This window comes from Orycteropus afer, unplaced genomic scaffold, assembly GCF_000298275.1.
Source record: "Orycteropus afer afer isolate SDZICR_OR568_19922 unplaced genomic scaffold, OryAfe1.0 scaffold00029, whole genome shotgun sequence".
In the NCBI taxonomy this organism is placed as follows: Eukaryota; Metazoa; Chordata; class Mammalia; order Tubulidentata; family Orycteropodidae; genus Orycteropus; species Orycteropus afer.
Window position 1 is genome coordinate 9,619,429 of NW_006921616.1, and position 22,818 is coordinate 9,642,246.

Genomic DNA, 22,818 nt, shown 5'->3' on the forward strand with positions numbered 1-22,818 from the left:
TAAAGGAGCTGATAAACACTCCTCTCCCCCAGGGTTGCCCTGTTACCAGAAGTTCGGCAGCATAAACCAGCAGTAGCTGGACCCGTGATGAACGGCTGGCTGATCTGCGAGCAGCTTCCAGCTCCCAACGGTGTTGTGCAGGGCATGGAAAAGACTTAAAGCCGTTCAGGGTAAGAGGATTTAAAACCCCAAGAAAGATGCAGTGTGAGCTTTTTCCGAAGTCAAGTTATGAAGAAACTAGCGGCAGAGTTTATTAACAAATGAAAGGGCCGGAGGGCTTTCATCTAAGGCATTTTAATGAAGACAGACTACACTCTAATGGTGCTATTTCACGTTTGAAAAGGCGTTTGTGGAGACTCGCTGTAGCTTGACAACTCCGCCTTCCTCCCTTATTCTACTAAGAGAAAAAAAGAAAACAAAAATAAAAAAAAAAAAAAAACCAACCCAGGGTAGCGGAAAAGCACAGTGTAATCCTTGAGGGGGGCAGGCAGGCGCTGACTGCCCTGGCCATTAGAAATCACCCTACTACAGGAAGAAACCTCATTAACCCTCTTCTCCCCCTCCCGGCTTCTGGGTGAGGATCGGCTCCTCCTTCTCCTCCTCCCCCTGGTCGGGCGACCCTTGTGCAAGATGCAAACCGCCGCCCGCTTTCCCAGCGGAGGAAGAGGCTGGAGAGGAGGGCGCAGCCCAGAGCCCAGTCAAGTCAGGCTGTCAACCCGCCGGGACCATCCCGAGCCAGGCGACCTGGACCCCGGGGCCCTCCGCGCCGGTCCAGCACCTCGGGCACCCCGTTACCTGCCCCTCTGCGGAGTTTGCACCCAGCACCCCAAGTCCTAGCCCGAGCCCCCAAGACGCCCAGAGCCCCAGCGCCCCGCGCAGGTGGCGCAAACGCCCCTGTCCGCGGGCGCCCCCTGCCGGAGCGGGAAGGCGGCGCGGAGAGCCGGGCGCAAGGCTGGGGGAAAGCTCGGCGCCGGGAGCCGCCGCGAGCGTCCCCGATGGTGCCGCCGCCTCCTCCGAGCCGGAGAGGAGCGGCCAGCGCGCAGCTGGGCAGGAGCCTGGGGCCCTTGCTGTTGCTCCTGGCGCTGGGACACACGTGGAGCTACCGAGAGGAGCCCGGGGACGGCGACAGGTAGGCGCTGCCAGCCCCGGGCGGTTAGCCCGCGCCGCGCGCTCCCCGAGCCTGCGCTGGTGCGCGCCCGGCTCGCGGGGTGCGGGCGGTTCCCTCCTCCACTCACGCCCCGCGCTCCCCGGGCCCCCACAGGGTCCGCGTCTGTCCTGGCCGGCATTGAGCTCTGCTCCCGGGTGACAGCCTCCGCGCCCCGGCCTGGGCGTCCCCATTCGCGGTCCCGGACGCAGCGAGACCCCCACCCGCTGTCCTCAGCGCCCCGCCGGCGGTCACAGCGCGCGAGCCCTGCGCCTGCAGCCCGTCCTTTCTCCCGAGCTGAGCTCGCTCTGCGACCCTCTCCTGGCCGGCCCCTGCCCCCAGTCGGGTCCTCAGACGTGCCACCAGCCGTCAAGGGTCCCCAACGCGCAGGCTGCCCGCAGCTCGCCGACTTGGAATAAACCAAATGTTCTCTCCAACTTTTTCGTAGAGAAATTTGCTCCGAAAACAAAATAGCGACGACCAAATACCCGTGTCTGAAGCCTTCGGGCGAGCTCACCACGTGTTTCAGGTAAGACTCGGGGGGCCCCGAGGCCACCGGGCGCACGGTGGCTGGACGGGACGCGGCGCCGGGAAGGGTGGGTTTGGAGACGCGCACGCGGACGGAGGGCTGAGTTTGTCCTGGGAGACGCCGAGCGCATTCTCTTCGGTGCGAACCTGAGTATGTCCTTTCTGGGCCAGAGGAGCGAACAACGGGTGTGTGCGCCCAGAGTGTGTGTTCTGAGCCCCTGGGAGTGCTTTCCGCGCCCCCGAAAGCTTGCGCGGTGGAGCCGGGCGGGGAGGAGAGGAAGGAAAGGAAAGAGGTTGAGAGTGTTTGAAGAAAAGTGAATTGGACTGTGGACGTGAACGGCGGGGCATAGCGAAGATGAATGGGTGCTTTTTGATTTGCGTTCTGTTTAGAAAATACGGAGTCAACAAAAAGGAAATACTTGGCACTTGGCTCTCTCTTGACCTTCTCGTGCTGGGACGGAGCGTATCACTCTCACGTCCTCAGTGGGTAGGTGATCCGTTGCGTCGAAGGAAAACACAAAACGTCACGATTGTTGAGGCACTGGGCGGGGAACACTCTTTCTGAAAATGTGATCCTTAAGCCACTTACTCCAGTCACCTGGGCCCTTGTGAGAAATAAGCCGGGACGGGCTCGGACGTCGGGGCTTGAAAACGGCTGCCCGGCTGGGTCTTGTGCAGCAGAAGAGAATCAGTGTTCTGGACTCGCAGCCTTCCGGCGGTGAGAGGGGCTTCTTTCTTTCTTTTATTTTTTTAACCATTGAGTTCTGGCTTCTGTTGTAGTGCTTTCACTAGGTAGAAGAGACATGTGTCCATAAATATTTATTAGCTGTCTGCTGTTTAAAGGGACTGTGTAAAGTACAGGAGCACTGGTGGTACAGTGGTTAAAGCACTGTAGCACTGAGCTGCTAACCAAAAGGTTGGTGGTTTGAACCCACCAGCTGCTCCATGAAAGGAAGATGTGGCAATCTGCTTGTGTAAAGATTGACAGCCTTGGAAAACCTGTGGGGCATTTCTACTCTGCCCTATAGGGTTGCCATGAGTTGGAGTTGACTCAATGGCACAGGTTTGTGTGTGTGTGTGTGTGTGTGTGCGCGCAAGCAAGGTCCTGGGATCACACACATACAAATCTCTGTGAGACAGAGGTCTCTGAGAATCTTAGGGTGTCAGAGTAAATATTGGCTACTATTGGCTACTACAAGCTAACAAAGCAGCCCCATATAGTGTACTTGAACAGAAAGTTAACTTTCACTCTTAACAATGTTGTGGTACATGAACCAATCAGAACCAGCTGTGTGTAACTGTTTCCTGTACCCAAAGCTTCAGATGTAAGGGTTCTGGGGCTGAGTACTTTCAAGGTCTGATGATGCCCACAGTGATATTATGTAACCATGCTTCTGAGTCTGTTGGCAAAGGGAAGGAAAGGCTGTGATCCCTTATGTGAATCAACAGTTATTGCTTGGGTGTGGGAAGGGCTGCTGTCTGTGGGCACAGGAGAGGTGAATACTCAGCAGATACAGGAGGTTAGTCGGGGAGCCTGGGTGCTTCGCCATCAGCTGCTACCTGAAAGGCTTATAGCTCTAACCCATCCAGTGGTGCTGCAGAAGAAAGACATGGCAATCTCCGGTGAAGATTACAGCCAAGGAAACCCAAAGGGGCTGTTCTGCTCTGTAACACATGGGGTTGCCATGAGTTGGGGCCCAACTCGATGACAGCTAACAACAACAGAGGAGAAGGGAGTGTGTTGAACTGGCAGGTAAAGACTTTAAGAGGTTAATTGAGTAGCCAAGGTCACCCAGTTGGTAAAACGACCAGGATTGCTTGCCTGGTTCAGCCTTGTGTTCTATCCTCTTGACCACAGTATTTCTTAGGATGCATTGTTCTCCAATCACCGCAGTATAAAGCCTCTAATTTAACATGGAACACGCCCCTGATATAGTTTGCTTCTTTGTGCAGTCCCTGAAGGTCAGTCAGACTCCACATAAATCCGTGACAGTTACCCAATGCATGTCTGATTTTCAGAGACCCTGGCTGCCAGATTATTGTTCTAAGCTGATTTCATTTGTTATGCTGTGTTACTGACATCTTTTCCATATTGTTTAAAGCAGTGTGTTGTTTCTTTTATACCAAGAATCTCAGCAAGTGACAATAGCAGTGTCTTGGTGTGTGTTTTCTACACATTAACAGCTACCCAGAGAGACAACCTATTGGATGTAGCAAAAAAAGGATGTTTTATATCAAGGGAAGGAGCAAAGAATTTTGATTTTGGGAATGGAAGAAATGGGAGAGGATTATTTTCAACTGGACAAAGTGCTGATGGTCCTTGTGCATATTAAAAGTTCTGTGTTTTTGCTTTTAGATTTAAGTTACTCCTTTACAGAAGTCAAGAGCTCCATGTGTGCTGCTTCTTTGTTACTGATTTCTTGAAGACATCATCAGTTGTCAGTTGCTGCCTCCATGTTTGCTTTTGAACCCCAAGAATGGAGGAATCATGTGTGTCCCTTGGTTTGTGAATTTACAAATGACCCTGACTCTTGCTACTCAAAGTGTGGTCTAGAGACCGGCAGCCCGGGCATCAGTGGGAACTTGGTAGAACCTCAGGGCCCTCCCAGACCTCCTAAATCAGATTCTGCCTTTGAACAGATGTGCATTAAAGCTTGAGAAGCATGGTGTAGAGACCAGTGTCCTGACCCCTGGGGCATGGTGCAAACCCATTTGGACGGATCTTCAGAGGAGAGTGGAGGCCATTCACAGATGAGTGAATAGTTAGCTCCTCTGCATTACCAACCTGAAGCTAGACAAAGCACCAGCCTTCAGGGAAACCAGCCCCTTTAGCAAGGGTCACCCTTCAGTAAGCTGTAAGGAAGAAGGTGGGCTGTGTAGGAGGAATGCACCTGACTTGGGAGAGCCTACTCTCTATCTTTGGGGACAGTTTTCAGCACAAGTGGAAGACTTCTGGAAGTTGCTTTGACTCGTTGAAAAGCGTTTTATGAAACTCAGAGGAATTAAGTAACTTGCCCAAGGTTGCAAAGCTAATAAGTCAAGCAAATGAGCCAAGATTGAAACCCAGGATGAAATACTGAGAGGAGTTGCTAGATGTGAGAAACAAATCTAGTATATCACTGTAGCCAAAAGTACACGGAGACCTAAGGGATTTGCGAAAGCGAAGATGGACTTGTATTCTTTGTCCTGTGCCCCTCATCCCCCAACACCACCTTTTTGCACTTGTATTTTTCTTGGTTTCATTTAAGCAGCACCTTTCTAGTTTTAAGGAACTCTGGTAGGGTTGTGGTTAAGGCATTTGGCTGCTAACTGAAAGTTCTGTAGTTCAAACCCACAAGCTGCTCCACAGAAGAGAGTTGAGGCAGTCTGCTTCCGTAAAGATTTACAGCCTTGGAAACCCAATGGGGCTTGTTAAGAGTTGGAATTGACTCAATGGCAGTCAGTTTGATTTTAGGTTGGTTTTTACTTTTAGCCTTTTGTATTGTATACTAAATAATAATGACAAGTTGAGGGCTGGCTATGTATTCAGCACTCCTCTGTGCAGTTTACAAACATTATTTGTGATCCTTGGAGCCATTTCCATGTGGGGGGTGTGTATTATCTCAGTTTTACAGAGAAGGGAACTGAAACTCAGAAGAATTAAGTAACTTGCCCAAGGTTGCAAAGCTAGTAGGTCAGGCAAATGAGCCAAGATTGAAACCCGGGTTCCTCTGACTTTAAAGCCTGGGCCCTTCATCATTCCAGAGATATCTATAGATGAAAGTGGATTTTCCAGACCTTGTCATCTAAGTAAGGAAGAAGACTATAAATTCAGTTGGTTATAAACTCAAAAGACACAGTTACATAGAAAACACCAGGTATACCCCACCACAGTGGTCTTTCTGGATTGGCATTTCCTTTAAGTTCTCTTGTAGACAACTGACTGTATTATATATAAAAAAATCTTTCACACACGTTCCTCTGAATCACAGGGACATAGATGGACTACATCTTGGCAGACTCTCTACCTGAATACATCGTGCTGAGTACCCAAAGTTTAATAAACCCTTGTTGAATGAATGCCAAGGGCAGTTCACAGAGCTTGGAGAATACATGTTTGCTCCACCTTTAATCTGACATAGAGCATATACTGTACTAGCAGGAGTTAAGGTATCAGAGTTGGTGTGTGGTTTATCTGGACTGCAAGTTAATTACAGCCAAATGAAGCATAAAAAGTTAGCATGGCATTACCCCTCTTGTGGCTATTAATGTTCTTCCTATAAGTTGAGTTTTCTTCTTTCCCAAACCATGTCATTTGAACAAAAGGTTTGTAGTTACAACTTGAAGGATGTAATCAATGTGACTTAATTGTACATTAGAAATGGTTGAGTTGGCGTATATTTTTGTTATGTCTGTATTCACCACAATCAAAAGGTTTGTGTTTATTTTACCTTTCTGTTATTGGGTTTTATATCAACAAAATGGCATGTTAAAGGCTTTTTATTAAATAAGGATCAAGGAATATTCTTGTTTTATAAAGAATAAAATAAAATAGTTTTTATTGGGTTAGGCCATGGCCAACAAACATCCTGATTAATTTCTTTGATCCATTAATCAATTACAGATTTACTGAATATCTGTTAGGAACTTAATAGTTGTAGAGAGTATTTCTGTATAGAAGATCCAATATAGCCCTTGGTCTTAGATACATTACTGACTTAATTTTAGATCAAGGCCTTTGAAAATGTAAGCAATACACAGTTGTATATGATTGAGTTCAAAGTCATGGAGTCATACTGTCTATGATAAGGAAGAGTTTAGAAGCAGATGGGGATGGCTTTATGGGAGAGAGAAGACTTAACCTTGTTCTTCAAGGCAGTTCTTTAACTTAGGGTGTGTTAGGTGTTTTTCTAAATTGCATTTGCTCTGATTTTCGGCAAAAGACAAGACTGAGTCTGAGAACACACTCAGTGCTATCGCTGTCCTGCCTGCCCGTCCCCCGACCATGCCCTTATCCTTGTATGTCTAGTCAGTGGTATCTTATTAGGCAGTACCCTTGCTTACCGTGGCTCCTGTTCCCATGGGAGATGGTGACACGGGATGCAAATCATCACACGTTTCTTTGAGATAATGCACCTGTGTTGCCAAATCCTGTGAGAATGTGGACATTAATGTGGTATTTCTGTAAATGTGTCTACTTGGAAGTTGGAGAGCAAGAAAGTCATTGGATTGGAGCAGTGCCATCAGACTGAAAATTTGCCTTGGGAAACTTAGAGAGCTTTGCTTTCTGCCTCCTCCTCACTAACCAGGGGGCTCTCCTGATGTAGCCTGAAGATCTGCTGGAAGACACAGCCCAGGTGACTTGAAGACACTCCATTACAGGGCCCCAGAGAGGTTTGCCCTTCCTCAGGGTCACGAAGGGTGTTACTGGCAGAGATGAGACTGCAGACCAGCTCCTCCTCATCTTCTCAGCCCAGCTCTGGCTCCTGACCCCTCTGCCGCTCCCCTGTCAGCCTGTGCCCAGCGTAGCTCAGTGTGTGGGGCAGCTCTGTGGGTAACTCAGGGCACGGGGGCCCCCTTCTGAAAGCAATTGTATCCTTACAACAGCCTTCCATACCTCAACATTAAGGAAGTGGCAGGAATGTTGTAAGGAACAGAGTAGGGGTGGGTGGGTGGCCGGTTTTGTGCTACTGTCTACGTGGATTACATGCAACATAAAGAAAACAAAAATCCTCACAACTGGACCTGTAAGCATTATCATGATAAATGGAGAAAAGATTGAAGTTGATAAGGATTTCATTTCACGTGGATCCACAAACAGTGCCCACAGAAGCAGCACTCAAGAAATAGAACAATGTATTGCATCAGGCAAAGCTGTTGCAAAAGACCTCTTTAAAGTGTTAAAAAGCAAAGACGTCACTTTGAAGACAAAGGTGCGCTTGACACTGAGCCATCATCTTTTTGAATAGGCTCATTTACATGGGAAAGCTGGATGAGTAAGGAAGAATTGATGCATGTGAATTATGGTTTTGGGGAAGAAAATGGAATATGCCACGGACTGCCAGAAGAACTAACAAATCTGTCTTGGAAGAAGTACAGTCAGAATGCCCCTTAGAAACAGTGTCCAGACTTCGTCTCTCATACTTTGGTCATGTTCTCAAGAGGGACCAATCCCTGAGAAAGATAAGCTTCGTCAGCAAGAAAGGGAGGATTCTCAGTGAGATGGATGACGCAGTGGCTGCGACGATGGGCTCAAGCACAGCAATGGTCGTGAGGACGGTGCAGGACAGGGCGGAGTTCTGTTCTGTTGTGCATGGAGTCACTGTGAGTCGGAATGGACCCAACTGCACCTAACAGCAGCCTGCATCGCATCCCCATCATGCTGAAGGCAGCCTCCTGTTCTCCTACCTGTGGCCTCTCCAGGCCCAACTGACAGACTGCTGAGGACATGGACCACTGTCCCCTCATTCACAACTGTGTCCTCAGAGGCTGCCTGAGTGCTGTGATGGGGCGGGTGCCCATACATACTGGTGAATGATGGACTGACTGCAAATATGAGTGCCAAAGCCAAGGATGAGGAGCTTTGCCTTAAATCTGTCAGGCCTTCCAGAACTTCTGTTGCTCTCCAAGTATGTGTCCTTTTGTAGCTGTGAGACTGGAAGGCTGTGGTAAAAACTGGAGATTAACTGTACCTCTGCAAGCTGCTGCCAGTTTTTTCATTGGTTCCCAGCTAGACTTGTTTCCCTTGAATTGCTACTACGTTACAGGTGCTGGGTTCTGGCAGCCTGATGGCTCCAGGAACTAGCTGCTGCAAATAACACCTGAAGAAGGCCTGTGCATGTCTGCCCATGGGAAATGACAGTGCAGGCGCTGGCTTTGAAGTGGGGGATCACAGTTCTAAAGGAGTCCTCCCCCATCCCCCGTCTCTCTCTTCCTCCCTTGCCTCCCCCCATTATTCCTTTCATTTATCAGGGCATCAGGGATAATCAAAAGAACTTCCGTTCTTTAACTTTCCCTGTTTGTTTGCTGCTGTTGTTAGGTGCTGCTGAGTTGATTTTCAACCTGTATGATAGCGTAGAACTGCCACATAAGGTTTTCTAGACTAATTAATCATCATGGGAGCCTATTGCTAGGTCTTTCACCCTTGGAGTGGCAGTGTGGATTTGAATCACCATCCCTTCAATTAGCAGCTAAGTGCTTAACCATTGTGCCACTGAGGCTCCTTCCCCGTTCCCCGTTTGTAGGCACTATAATATATTTAGGAGCTCTGGTGGCATAATGCCTAAGGCATTTGACTGCTAATCAGAAGGCTGACGGTTCAAACCCACCCTCGGAAGGAAGCCTGGGCAATCTACTTCCGTGGAGGTACCGCCTCGGAAACCCAAGGAGGGGTCGCTAGGCTGGACGTTCAAACCCACCAGCCACTCCTTGGAAGGAAGACTGGGCAATCTACTTCTATAGAGATACTGCCTCGGAAATCCAAGGAGGGGTCGCAATGAGTTGAATCGACTTGATGGCAGTGAGTTTGGTTTATAATATATTACAAGGAGCTCTGGTAGTGTGGTGGTTAAAACATTTGGCTGGTAACCAAAAGGCTGGTGGTTCGAACCCACCAGCTGCTCTGCAGAGGAAAGATGAAGCAGTCTATTTCTGTAAAGAATTACAGCCCAAGAAACCCAGTGGGGGTCACTATGAGCCAGAATTGACTCGATGACAGTGAGTATGGTTTGGCTTTTATTGTTTATTACAAGGAGCTCTGGTGTAGTGGTTCAGGCAAATTGGCTGCTAACCAAAAGGTCGGTGGTTTGAACCCACAAGCTGCTCTGCAGAATAAAGATGAGGCAGTCTGCTTCTGTGAAGATTTACAGCTTTGGAAACCCAGTGGGGGTTGCTATGAGTTGGAGTTGACTCGGTGGCAGTGGGCTTTGTATTACTGCAAGAAAACCCCATGGAGCAATTCTACTCTGTAACACATGGGATCACCATGTGTTAGAATTGACTAACAGCAATTTCTTTTAACAAAATAATGTTTGATAACAATGTTTCCCTCTGTTATGCGTGAGGTTGCCATGAATCAGAGTCAGAAACTACCACCACCACCAGTGGGTATTGTTTCACAGGTAGTTCCCAACTTGTGACGGGTCCGAGTTAGGATGAACCGCCCTTACTCTTGGGAATGTCTTACGTTAGTAGTATTAGTAATATACATAAAGTGTTGTAGCACCTCATTTACTGGTGTAAATTTACTGGTGTTCACTCACAGATGTTCAAAGATCAGATCTATAAACATACTGATGATAAAGGGCAATAATAATGAAAGCTAAAATAAAATGAGGTATTCGACTTATGTCAGAACTGACTGACACTGGAATCATCTTATACTGAAGTTGTTGGAAAGCAACCCTATGGTAAGTCGAGGATGGCCTGTTGTATGGATCATCTTTTCATGTGCTTGTTGCCCGCTTGTATGTCTTCTTTGGAGAAATGTCTACACAAATCATTTGCTTATTTTTTAATTGAGTTATTTGTCCCCAGAGGCACCTCAGAAGAAAGACCTCTGTCCTCTTGCTTTTTAAGATGAGGAGCGGGTATTTGAGGAGGCAGGGAAGGTGGAATGCTGGGCTAGGCAAGGTCTGTATCACTTTTCACTTACTCTCAGGAAACAATGTGTAGTGATTGGAAACAGCTAACAATTGAGTGTGCACCAAAGGCCACACTCTCACTGGTGTCCTTTGGGACCATCCAGTTACCATTTTTATTGTCTGTGAAGTTGTTGCTGCCTGTCTTCCTACAGTTCACGTGGTCGCTTCATCTTTTCTGAATGGAGTTGGCGTGGGTGCCCGTGGAAGAAGCAAATGCGCTCTTTCTTTATCTGCTTACTCTATTTTCTCAGGAGAAAGCTTGCATTTCAATCAGTAGTTTCCATGTCACTGCCCTTCCGCTTCCCCAAACCTGTGACCCTCCTTCTCAGCAGGACCCAAGCTGCTTTTGTGAGTTAGAGGGTCTGCCTGCAATGGGGGCATTGCTGAGTATCTGGAGAACAAAGATCTCCGTTCTGTGTTCATTTATTGCTTTATGTGGGGGATAAAGAAGCAGACAGTGATAACATCTGCAGCTCTGCTTCTGCCAAACTGGCTCCTTCCTTTTCCATAAAGCCATTTACCAATTTCAAAGTTTTGCCAATCATTTGCATTCAGCCATTTATTCAATGACTATCCGTTGACCGCTTACTCTGTGCCAAGCACAGTTCTAGGCACTTAAAATACATTTGTGAATAAAGCAGGAGAAAACAAAACCTCGGCCCCACGTGGGGTTTATGGATTTTCATTCAATTATCTTCTAGTAGAGGAGTTTTGAGCCAAAAATAATTCCTTTGGGACTTGTAAACATCGTTATTTTGGCACATCTGATTAATGTCCCACTTTGGGGGCTAAGATCTTGAAATTTCCTGTGGTCCAGCTGGGTCCTTTCAGCAAAAGAAACCCCACACTGAACAGGGACAGAGATGGTGGTCACCAAAAGATTTTCTGCAGAGGTACTAGCTAGCATTCATCATGTACCACAGGGCTCTTGCACCTAAAAATTATGGGATTGTGAGAGCATTCCAAAGACTAAGCTAAGCCTCTTACTGTGATGTGTGAGGATGCCAGCCTCAGAACTGTCCCTATTGGAGACAGTTACCCCTGGCCCAGCTCATCTCACCTTGGCCAGCCTCATTTTCCAACAGTGGTTCTAAGCCATGCGTTATAAGAAGGCATGGCCCTCCAACATCCCTTGATTCCCCTATAACCCATTATAGATCTATCATGTTAAGTGTATCTGAACCCTCTGGACCATTGCTGTTTCCATCGTGAAGCACCCATAGGGGGCGATGTGCTGTTATGATGTCTGCCTGTGTAATCCCCCTTGAGTAAAGGAATGCATCCTTTTCCGGAATCAGGGTGGGATCCATGTGGGCTGAGAACATGTGAGAGAGAGCTGGGATGAACTGTCCATTGCCTTCTTGTTCCTTGTGGTAGGGCATGAATTAACTGGATCCTCTTCCCATCATGATTTCCAAAATGTGGACCACAGCCTCTTGGCAGTTCTGCGTAAGAACCCTGTGCAGTGTTCTTGGTTTGTCCCGGCTGGGGTGAAGGCTCTCAGCCTTGTTGTTGGTCTTCACACATGGCTAACCCCATGCATAACAGGATGACATGCTTCCTGGTCTGCGCCAGCTCCAGGATGTGTTGCAGATCAGACCATTGTGACTCCTAGGGTTTTCATTGGCCAATTTTCTGAAGTGCATCACAGGCCTTTTGTTCTAATGCATCTTAGTCTGGAAGCTCCACTGAAACCTAATGCAGCATCACAGCAACACACAAGCCTCTACTGACAGATGGGTGGTGGCTGTGGGTGATGTATGTTGGCTGGGAATCGAGGCTGGGTCTCCGGCATGGTAGGTGAGAATTCTACCAATAAGCCACCAGCCTTAGTCCTTGGGGGATTACAGGGGTGGCTGTCAGCATGCTGGCTACTCCATGGGAGACCCTGTGTATGAAGAATGGGTGGGTGACAGGAGGGTCCTCTGTGCCAGCCAGTGCCTGGCTTTGGGAGCTTGGTATAGAACAAGAATTGCCAAACCAGGGCCTGTAGCTTGTTTTGTGCTATTGGTGATCTAAGAAACGTTTTACCTTTTTAAAGAGTTGTATATTAAAAAATAATAAAACAAAAAGAAATATGCAACAGAGACCTTACTTGATCCCCAAAGCATCAGATACTTACTATCTGGCCCCTTACAGAAAATTGCTGACTCCTATAAAAGAAACCAAACCCACTGCCATTGAGTCGATTCCAACTCATAGGAACCCTACAGGAAAGAGTAGAACTCCCCCATCAGGTTTCCAAGGCTGTAACTCTTTACAGAAGCAGACTGCCTCATATTTCTCCCACAGAGCGCCTGGTGGGTTCAAACCACCAACGTTTGGTTAGCAGCCCAGTGCCTTAACCACTGTGCCACCAGAACTCCTGTTGACTCATAGAGCCATATTAACACAAAGACTAGGCAACTGGGCTTTTCTATCTCTATGTAACCTCGACCATGTGTCTCAGACCTCAGGAGATGACTTTGGGATTCAGAATCATTTAGTGCTTTCTTTTTTGGGTCATTTGCCTTCGTATCACCTTATTTATGTCATTGTGTCTGAATCCCCTGGCCTGAGCAGCTTTGGTAGTGAGTTGGTTTCCTGATCTCCTGGGATCAATCAGAGCTATTGTTGAGCTGGAACTCAATCAGTCATCAGCTCAAAAATTATATTCTAAATGTTATTTTTTTAATAGTCAACACATTATTTATTATTGTAAATAATTAGAGGCAACCCATGTGTTTATCAGTAAGGGAGTAATCACACCAGTGGGAGTTTGTTCATGTCACAAAATGTTATGCAGCAAATAAAACGTGTTGTTGTTGTTATGGGCTGTCAAGTAGTCTCCGACTCATAGCAACCCTTCCTTGGGTTTCTAAGGCAGTGTCACTACGGAAGTAGATTGCCTAATCTTCCTTCCAAGAAGTGGTTGGTGGGTTTGAATTGCCAACCTTCTGGTTAGCAGTGTTCAAAAAATAAATGGTAAGGTGATGAAATTCTCTTGATACAATTTTGAGTAAAATATGGTCCCAGTAATAACAATGTCGGAGTGTTTTTAAGAAGCTGATTTTATTGCAGATAGTTAAGCACTATTTACTGTGGCTTTACTACATGTTCTCAGACAAGCCTTTCTGGGTCAGTTGAGTGATCCTTGGGTTCTCTTGGCTGTACCTTAATGCCATCCTTCCTTAGTTCTTGACTTGTGTGTCGGTTATCACAGGTTTTGTTAACTGAACACCATTCCTACAGTGGAAAACTTTTACATTCAAAACATTAAGTGATAATATAAGTTTATTTGAGGACCACACATTTAGAACAAAATACGTTTCTTTCTTTTTTTTTTTTTTATTGTGATTTGGGTGAAGATTTACAGAGCAAATTCACTTTCCATACAGCAGTTCACATATACTTTGTCTCATGTCATTGACCACAGTTTACCACAATGCAACAGCTCCCTTCCCACTTCCTCCCCATAGTTACCTCTTCCTTGTGTCCATCCCTCCATGGACTCCTGCCCCCTGAGCTGTCTCCCTGTGCATAAGCAGCCCTTCTTTCTCCCATGATTCAAAACACCGTTTTCAATGAAGGTAGTCCAAATCACCATAGCAAGGTTCTATTTTCCATACCTGCTTAAAAAGTAGTAGTATGCCACTTACCCAGTCACACTGTCCACACTAGATCAATAATTAATCGGTTGACTTTCAGCTCTGAACTGCCTTCTAACAATGCAGTTGTTTTGTTTCATAAAACTAGCTGAGACTGTTGGAGTGATGGTTTCAGAAGATGAGCCTGGGTGTGCGGAACAAGTGGTGGAGAAGGAAAGAGAGCTGTTGAAAAGAAATCCTCTGGGAGAGAAAAGAAAAATCTGATAATGGTATTTTGGGGGAGAAGGGACAAGGATTGGATTTTATCATATTATGATGATAAGGAAATGCTGTGGACTGTAGCAGAGAGGAAAATACAGATACAAAAATTGGATAAGATATAGAGAGGATCCTATGGAGATGAAGTTAGGTGAAAAAAAAAAGATGTCAATTTAAGGTCATATGGGAGCTCTGACCATATAGCCATTCAAATGGCCACATAGCCATTTGAATTTATTCTGCCTTAACTGAGATTAGCATAAAGGCTGTCTAAGCCTCTAAAGGCTGATAGATTTACAAACAACTGTTTAAAGCTTCTGCCTTGTATCCAGGTGCCCTGCTGGTGTAATGGTTAAAGTGCTCGACTGCTAACTGAAAGGTCAGTGGTTCAAACCCACAGCTGCTCTACTATGTGAGAGAGAGCAAGAGAGAGACAAGGCAGTCTCCATCCATGAAGATGACAGCCTTGCAAGCTCTATGGGGCAGTTCTCTGTTCTATAGGGCTGCTATGAGTTGGAATCGACTCAACAGCAGTGGGTTTGTTGTTGTTATTGTTTTGGTTGTCTTGTGCCCAGACTGTATCTTCAGAAATCAGAGGGGAGAGGGAAGGGAGAGTGGAGGAGATGGGAAAAGAGACCTAATTAACCAATCTCACAAAGAAAATCAGTATCACAAAATGTTTTGAGTACCCAAAAATAGATATCAAAAGTTCCATGTACTTTCCTCCTCATTCATGCCTGACTTTTGAGTGCTTAATGTGTCAGACCCTCTTCTGGTCTCTATACCTGTTGTCAGTTAGAGGGGCCAGGTACATGGCAGAGCTCGGTTCTAAGCCAGGCAGACTGCGCAGCTCATGTTCTTCTCAACTAGCTCTTCTTATAGGTCTGACAAATGAGGTTGTCTTGCTTTCCTACCAATAGCCAATTAAGAAGAATTTAGCATGCGAGGGAAGATTGCTGAAATAGGGACACCCCTTCCACTGGGAGTGACGTGTGAACATATGCATCGGACAATCATCAATAGCAGACACAAGAACCACCCCTCCCCAAAACAAAAACCACAACAAAACCTAAAACAACAACAGAACCCAGCACTGTGAGCTCCATGAGCATCATTGCCCATCATGGTGAGCTGAGCTACTCAATGAAATGAACGTCCCTCAGCCAAATCACTTAAGAAGAGAAAGGGTTGATTTCATGTAAAGGGCATAATGAATAGTGTTCTTTGTGACTTTGCCTTCTGTGGAAGCTCTCCGTTCAGGATGGTGCTGGATGACAGCAGCAGGACTCTATTCTGAGGGCTCACAGGGAGGCAGCATTGCTCGAAATGCCAATGGTCAGCCCAACTCCAGACCTACTCCCTCCAATTCTGCATTTTAACAAGATTCCATGCATTTCCCGTGACATTAGATTTTGATAGCTTTCTAATCACTATGTAATTTCAGATCTTTTTCTCATTTTGCTATTATTTACTTAGTATTTTTAAGGGCATGAAAAGAGCTCTGGTGGTGTAATGATTAAGGCATTTGACTGTTAACCAAAGGGTTGGTAGTTCAAACCCACTAGCTGCTCTGCAGAAGAAAGATGAGGCAATCTGCTTCCATACAGATTTACAGCCTCAGAAACCCAATAGGCTTCCTATGAGTTGGAATCAATTTGATGGCAGTGAGTTTGGTTTTGGGGTATAAAGTCATAGACAGTGACTCTCAAACTTGACTGCATGTTGGAATCACTGGTGAAGGTGTTAAAGTGACCAGAAAGCCCAGACTGCACTCAAGACCAGGCACATCAGGGGTTCTGGAGGTGAGAGCCAGGCACTGGGGTCATTGAAAGGTCCTTGTTGGTTGCTGTGGAGGTGACGCCCACTCATGGCAATCCTGTACTCAGTGGAAGGAAACCCTGGGAGTCCTGTGTTATCCCCTTGATAGCTTGTGGGTTGGGGCACTGTGGCCCGATGGTTTTCATTGACTGACTTTTGGATATACAATGCTAGCTTTCTTCCCTACTTGGTTGTAGTCTGGAAGCTACGCTGAAACCTGCTTAACATTGTAACAGTCATTGCCATGTTTGAGCCTGTCCTTGCAGCCACTGTGTCAATCCATCTCTTTGAGGGTTTTCTTCTTGTTCGCTGATGCTCTACTTTACCAAGCTTGCTGTCCTTCTCCAGAGAGAGGTCCCTCCTGATGACGTGTCCAAAATACGTGAGGCGAAGTCTTGCCATCCTTGCCTGAAAGGAGCATTCTGGCTGTACTTCTTCCAAGACAGTTTTGTTTGTTCTTCTGGCACTCCATGGTATATCCAGTATTTTTCACCAACACCGTAATTCAAAGGCATCAATTCTTCTTCAGTCTTCCTTATTCACTGTCCAACTTCTGCGTACATATGGAGCGACTGAAAATACCATGGCTTGGATTAGGTGCAACTTAGTCCTTAAAGTGAAATCTTTGCTTTTTAACCCATTAAAGTAGCCTTTTGTAACAGATTTGACCAATGACACATGTCATCTGATTTCATGACTGCTGCTTTCATGGGTGTTGATAGTGGATCTAACTACAGGCAGGCCCAGAGTTATGAGGAAATCCATTCCTAACTGTGTCTTTAAATCTTTAAGTGGAATTTGTAGCTGAGTCAGAACAGGTTCATATGATTTTTATATAGCCTTATTTTAGTGCAAGAAAAGGCTTGAAGCCTTTTTAAGGATTTAAAAGCTGCATGTGCAGCAAGAGAAGGTGATTGTGATGATTTTGTTGTGAACAGGGGATGGTTCAGTGGTTTCAAAGTGAGGGCAAGTTTACATAACATTAAAGGGCAAGTGCGAGATGCCTGTAAGTCAGACATTCTAACCTCGGGACTGCCTGTAAAATGAAATCCTTGATCACTTCAGTATTTTCTCCTTTCACCATGATGTTGCTTCTTGGTCCAGTTGTGAGGAATTTTGTTTTCTTTATGTTAAGGTGTAATCCATACTGAAGACTGTAATCTTTGATCTTCATCAGTAAGTGCTTCTAGTCCTCCTCATTTTCAGCAAACAAAGTTGTGTCATCTGCATATCACAGGCTGTTAATGAGTCTTCCTCCAATCCTGATGCTGCATTTTTTCCCATATAGTCCAGCTTCTCAGATTGCTCAGCATACAGATTGAGTAAGTATAGTGAAAGGATACAACCTTTGTGCAAGCCTTTTTTTGATTTTAAACCACACAGTATTTCCGTGTTCTGTTTGAATGACTGCCTCTTGGTCTATGTACAGGTTCTTCATGAGCACAATGAAATGTTCTGTAATTCCCATTCTTCACAATTATGCATAATTTGTTATGACCCACACAGTCAAATGCCTTTGCATAGTCAATGAAACACAGGCAAACATCTTTCTGGTATTTGCTTTCAGCCAAGATCCATCTGATAGCAGTGATATCCCTTGTTCCTCCACCTTTTCTGAATCTGGTTTGAATTTCTGTGAGTTCCCTATTGATGTACCACTGCAATTAGTTTTGAAGTATCCTCAGCATAATTTTACTTGCATGTGATATTAATGATACGGTTTGATAATTAACACATTCTGTTGGATCACCTATCTTTGGGATATGCACAAACATGGATCTCTTCCAGTCAGTTGGCCAGGTAGCCAAATTTCTTGGCATAGATCAGTGAGCACTTACAGCATTATATCTGTTTGTTGAAACATCTCAGTTGCTCTTCCATCAATTCCTGGAGCCTTCCTTGTTTTTCACCAATGCCTTCAGTGCAATTTAAGCTTTCTCCTTCAGTACTATCTCTGCATGATTATCTGCTGAAATGGTTAAACGTCGACCAATTCTTTAGGTACAATGACTCTGTATTCCTTCCATCTTTTAATGCTTCTTTTTTCATTCACTATTTTGTCTAAAGAATCCTTCAATATTGCAAATTGAATCTTGAAATTTTTTTTCCCCAGTTCTTCCAGCTTGAGAATTGCCAAGCATTTTCTTCCCTTTTGGATTTCTGCCTCCAAGTCTTTGCACATTTTGTTATAACACTTTATTTGTCTTCTTGAGCTACCCTTTAAAATCTTCTGTCCAGTTCTTTTACTTCATAATTTTCTCCATTTGCTTTAGCAACTGTATGTTCAGAGCAAGTTTCAGAGTCTCTTCTAACATCTGGTTTGGTCTTCTCTTTTTTTCCTGTCTTTAATGACTTTTTTGCTTCCTTTATGTATGATGTTCTTGATGCCATCTCAGGTGGAATATACTCAATATTGTACTTTGGATCTTGTGGACTTACTTTAATTTTCTTCAGCTTCAAGTTGAACTTGCATGTGTACAATTGATGGTCTGTTCCGTAATCAGCCCCTGGCCTTGTTCTGACTGAAGATATTGGGCTCCTCCATCATCTCTTTTCACAGATGTAGTCTATTTGATTCCTGTATATTCCATCCAGTGAGGTCCACATGTATAGTCAGTCACTGTTTAAGTGGTTGGGATAAATGCATTTCCAGTGAATAGTCATTGTTCTTGCAAAATTCTATTGTGCAATCTGTGGCGTTGTTTCTATCATCAAGACCATATTTTGCAACAACTGATCCTTCTTTTTCATTTCTGACTTTCACATTCTGACCACCAGTAATGATCAATGCATCTTGATTGCCTGTTTGATGAATTCCAGACTGCAGAAATTGGTAAAAGTCTTTATCTTTGGCATTAGTGGCTGGTGTGTAAATTTGAATAGCATTAACTGATCTTCCTTGTAGGTATATGGATATTCTCTCATCACTGACAGCTTTGTGTTTCAGGATAGATCTTGAAATGTTCTTTATGACCCAACACTGTTCCTCTTCAATTTGTCAATCTCAGCATAGTACACCATATGATTGTCTAGTTCAAAATGGCCACTACCAATCCCTTTCAGCTCACTAATGCCTAGGATATTTATCTTCAAGCATTCATATCATTTTTGACAATTTCCAATTTTCTTTGATTTTTACTTCGTGCCTTCCACAGTTGATTATTAATGGATGTTTGTTCTTATTTTGAGTCATGCCACATCAGCAAACGTAGGTCCCAAAAGCTTTTCTCCATCTACATAATTCAAGTTGACTCTACTTTGAGGAGTCAGCTCTTCCCCTGTCGTATATTGAGTACCTTCCAGCCTGAGGGGCTCATCTTCCAGCACTGTGTCGGACAATGTTGCACTGCTATTCGTGAGGGTTTCCTTGGCCAGTTTTTTCAGAAGTAGATCTCCAGGTCTTTCTTCCCAGTCTTTTGTAGTCTGGAAGCCCCGCTGAACCCCTGTCCACCGTGGGTGACCCTGCCAGTGTTTGCATAGCAACACACAAGCCACCACAGTATGATACCCAGACAAGCAAATGGTGGTAGATGACTCCTTAGATGACTCCAGTGTGTGGCCAAGGTTGCAAACTACTGTGCTGGGCTGGGAGCTAAAGCAAATGGTGGTGGGCAGCCTAGTTCTATGTTTGAAGCTGAGTAAATGGCCTCCATCTTTCTTCTGTGGCCGCTAAGCCTGTGTCTTCCTCATGTTTTTTTGCAATTGCTGCAGGTCTTGGACCTTCAGTGGGGATGTTTACAGTTAACACGTGTCTCAGTGGACAGACCGTATGTCTGGGCTCTATCATGAAGCAGGTCCAACTCTCTTTCTCCTGCCATCTCCTTTCTCAGTTCAGTATCGCGTGGTGGGAGAGCACTTGGGGGACAATGAGATGTACTACAGTGGATCAAGAAAGGTAGACCACTCCTCCTGAGTTCTTCTGTTTCTTAAGCTGATCAGTTTCAGATACCATGGTGCACATCCTACCCCTTCTCGTTTAGTACCGCAGGCTCTCAGCTTGGTGTCTGGAGCTACTTAGTGACCTTTGGTGCATTTCTTCTTTTGTTAATATTTTGCTTTGTTGCTGCACTGCATGAACCTTGTCCCAAGATACAAACATGGCTCAGCATACTATAAATGAAAGCTTTCCAGTGTCACGCTGTGCTTTTCTTTCCTTGCAAACATCAAATAAAAACACACTCTGGTTTTTTCCAGAGTGTGATAGGAATCTATGTGCTAGTTTGACTGTGTAGTTATAACCTAAGTCCCATATTTACTTTATGTCTTTTAACCAGGGGGTCCCCAAGTACATATATATATATATATATATATATATATATATATATATAATGCATCTTTACACACACAGAGTTGCACTTTATTTGAGTATTATAACAGCAGCTATGCTGACCAAATAGAAAGAAATGGGGATTATTATAAACAAACAAGTCAGGAAGTGTAACTGCATTTCATGTGTACAGTGCTCCGGGTGTTCTCAACAAGAGAATTCTTTGAATTTGAGGCTGGCAAGACATGAATTGGCTCGCAAGTGACCTCTGAGTTTTTAATAATAAAATTTCCGACTTTGACGGCATAATGAGTAGGGTTATTTCTAGCTGCCATTGATTTGGCCCCTAACGACAACCCACCATGCACAACGGAATGAAATGCTGCACAGTCCTGAGCCATCTCCATGATGGGTTGCAGATTGAGACACTGTGATCCGAATTTGTGTGTGCATGTGTGTGTGTTTTAATTTTACTTATTTGTTGTTGGTGGTGAGAATATACACAGCAAAACATCCACCAATCCAACAGTGTCTACGGGTACCATTGAGTGGCACTGATTGTATTCTTCAAGTTGTGCAACCATTCTCACCCTCCTTTTCTGAGATGTTTTTCTTTCATTAGCATAAGTTCTCTAAGGTTCCTGTCAAATCTCTCAAGTTACTCTTGTCAGTTTGATCTGTATAGATAGTTCTTAAAGGAGCATCATGCTCAAGGTAGATATTTTTTGCTGGTTAAACTCAACTATTTTCGGATTAAGGTTTAAAGATTATCTTAGGGCAATAATAGTTCCAGGGCTTCATCCAACCTGTGTGGCTCCAGGTGGTCTGGAGCTCATGACAATTTGAAATTCTGTTTTGCATTTTTCCCCCTTTTGATCAGGATTCTTCTGTAGAATCTTTGATCAAAATGTTGAGTAATGCTAGCTGGGCGTGATCCAGTTCTGGTCTCAGTGGTCCACAGAGTTCTAATTGGCTGAGTTTGGGGAAGTAAATCTCCACAACTTTCTTCCATAATGAGTGCTGTTGTTGTTAGTTGCTGTTGAGGTGACTCTGATGCATGGTGACTTCATGTGTGCAGAGTAGAACTGTGCTTATAGGGTTTTTTAAGGTTGTGACCTTTGGGGACAAGATCTCCAGGCCTATCTTCTGAGGCACCTCTGAGTCAGTTCAAACCTCCAGCATTTCAGCTAATAGTCGAATGCTTAACCATTTATACTACCCAGCAACTCCTAAAATGAACATAGCACCCTATTATAGAGGATATAAAAGGAATGAATATTTAAATGTTTAAGAGACAGCATGAAAGGATCCAGTATGCCTAATACTAGTAGCATCTCTGCCCCCCCTCCAGTATTTTCTGCAAATTCTTTCCCAGAGACCCCAATGTTTGGGAAGCACATTTTTAGGTCATGGCACACCTAGAAAGCTGGGATCTATGGAGGACCATTGAAGTCAATGAAGCATGCTGTTCAGGGCTGAGACACCTGGCCCTGGAGGCACTGGCAGTCTAGGGCTGCCCTGCCACCTCGGACACCTGGAACCATGTCTGGGCAGTCACTGCTGTGGGTGCAGCAGGAGGTGCTGGCAGGCCAGGGCTGCCCTACTGTCTTGGAAACCTGGAGCACACCAGTTGGAGTGCTGCAGGGTAGACTGTCCCCTCTGCAGCTCTCAGACCATCCAACTCTGTAATTCAAGCTGTACCTCCACATTCTACCTCTTCAGCATATTCTTCCTTGACTGCTTTTCAAAAATAAGAAAACACAATTTCCCCTCATCCACCCTTTAAAATATATGACCTGCACTATCTCAGGATCTATGCCCATCCCCTGCTTAACGTCATTTGACCTACAGTAGGATTGTCCTAACCCATTTGGTATGTGCTCTTCTGCACATTTTTCGTGTCTGTTTTCATGTGATGAAGCCCCAGGGCGTTGGGACCATTATGGTAGTTAAGGTTATGTGTCAACTTTGCTGGACTTGGTTTTGAGTGGTTGGCAGCTGGATGTAGTTATTCCCCATGGTGAGATTGGTAATTACGTCCATGGTGGAATCTACTAGAGCAGCTGAGTAGCTGCCTTAGGGATGTGGTCTACTTCGAGTATATAAGGAGAAGTTTTGAGAAGGGTCTCTGAAGCTTTTGGCATGCTAGGACCCTGCATGTAGCTGAGTGATAAGAATCTATGTGCTAGTTTGACCGTGTAGTTATAACCTAAGCCCAATATTTACAGTATATCTTTTAACCAGGTAGTACCCAAGTACATGTCTATATATAATGCATCTTTACATGCACTCAATTGCAAATAAGACTCAGTTGCATCTTATTTGAGGATTACAACAGCAGCAATGCTGACCATATCATAGAGATGGGGATTGTTATAAACAAACAAATCAGGAAGTGTAACTGCAGTCCATGTGTACAGTGCTCCGGACATTCTTAACAAGGGAATTCTTTGAATTTGAGGCTGGCGAGACATGAATTGGCTCACAAGTGACCTCTGAGTTTTTTTTTTTTTTAATTAGGATTTGGGTGAAGATTTACAGAGTAAATTCACTTTTCATACAGCAGTTCACATACACTTTGTCTCATGTCATTGA

The 22,818-nt window shown here is 45.0% G+C and overlaps 1 protein-coding gene across 1 annotated transcript in view; it reads left to right on the plus strand.

Moving 5' to 3' along the window:
• Positions 1-995: 995 nt before the first annotated feature.
• CCBE1 (collagen and calcium binding EGF domains 1) overlaps positions 996-22,818 on the plus strand; it is a 325,019-nt gene continuing 303,196 nt past the window's right edge. Inside the window, exons 1-2 of the mRNA XM_007935545.2 lie at positions 996-1,129; positions 1,593-1,673. Coding sequence (XP_007933736.1) covers positions 996-1,129; positions 1,593-1,673 — 215 coding nt within the window. The remainder of the gene's footprint in view (positions 1,130-1,592; positions 1,674-22,818) is intronic.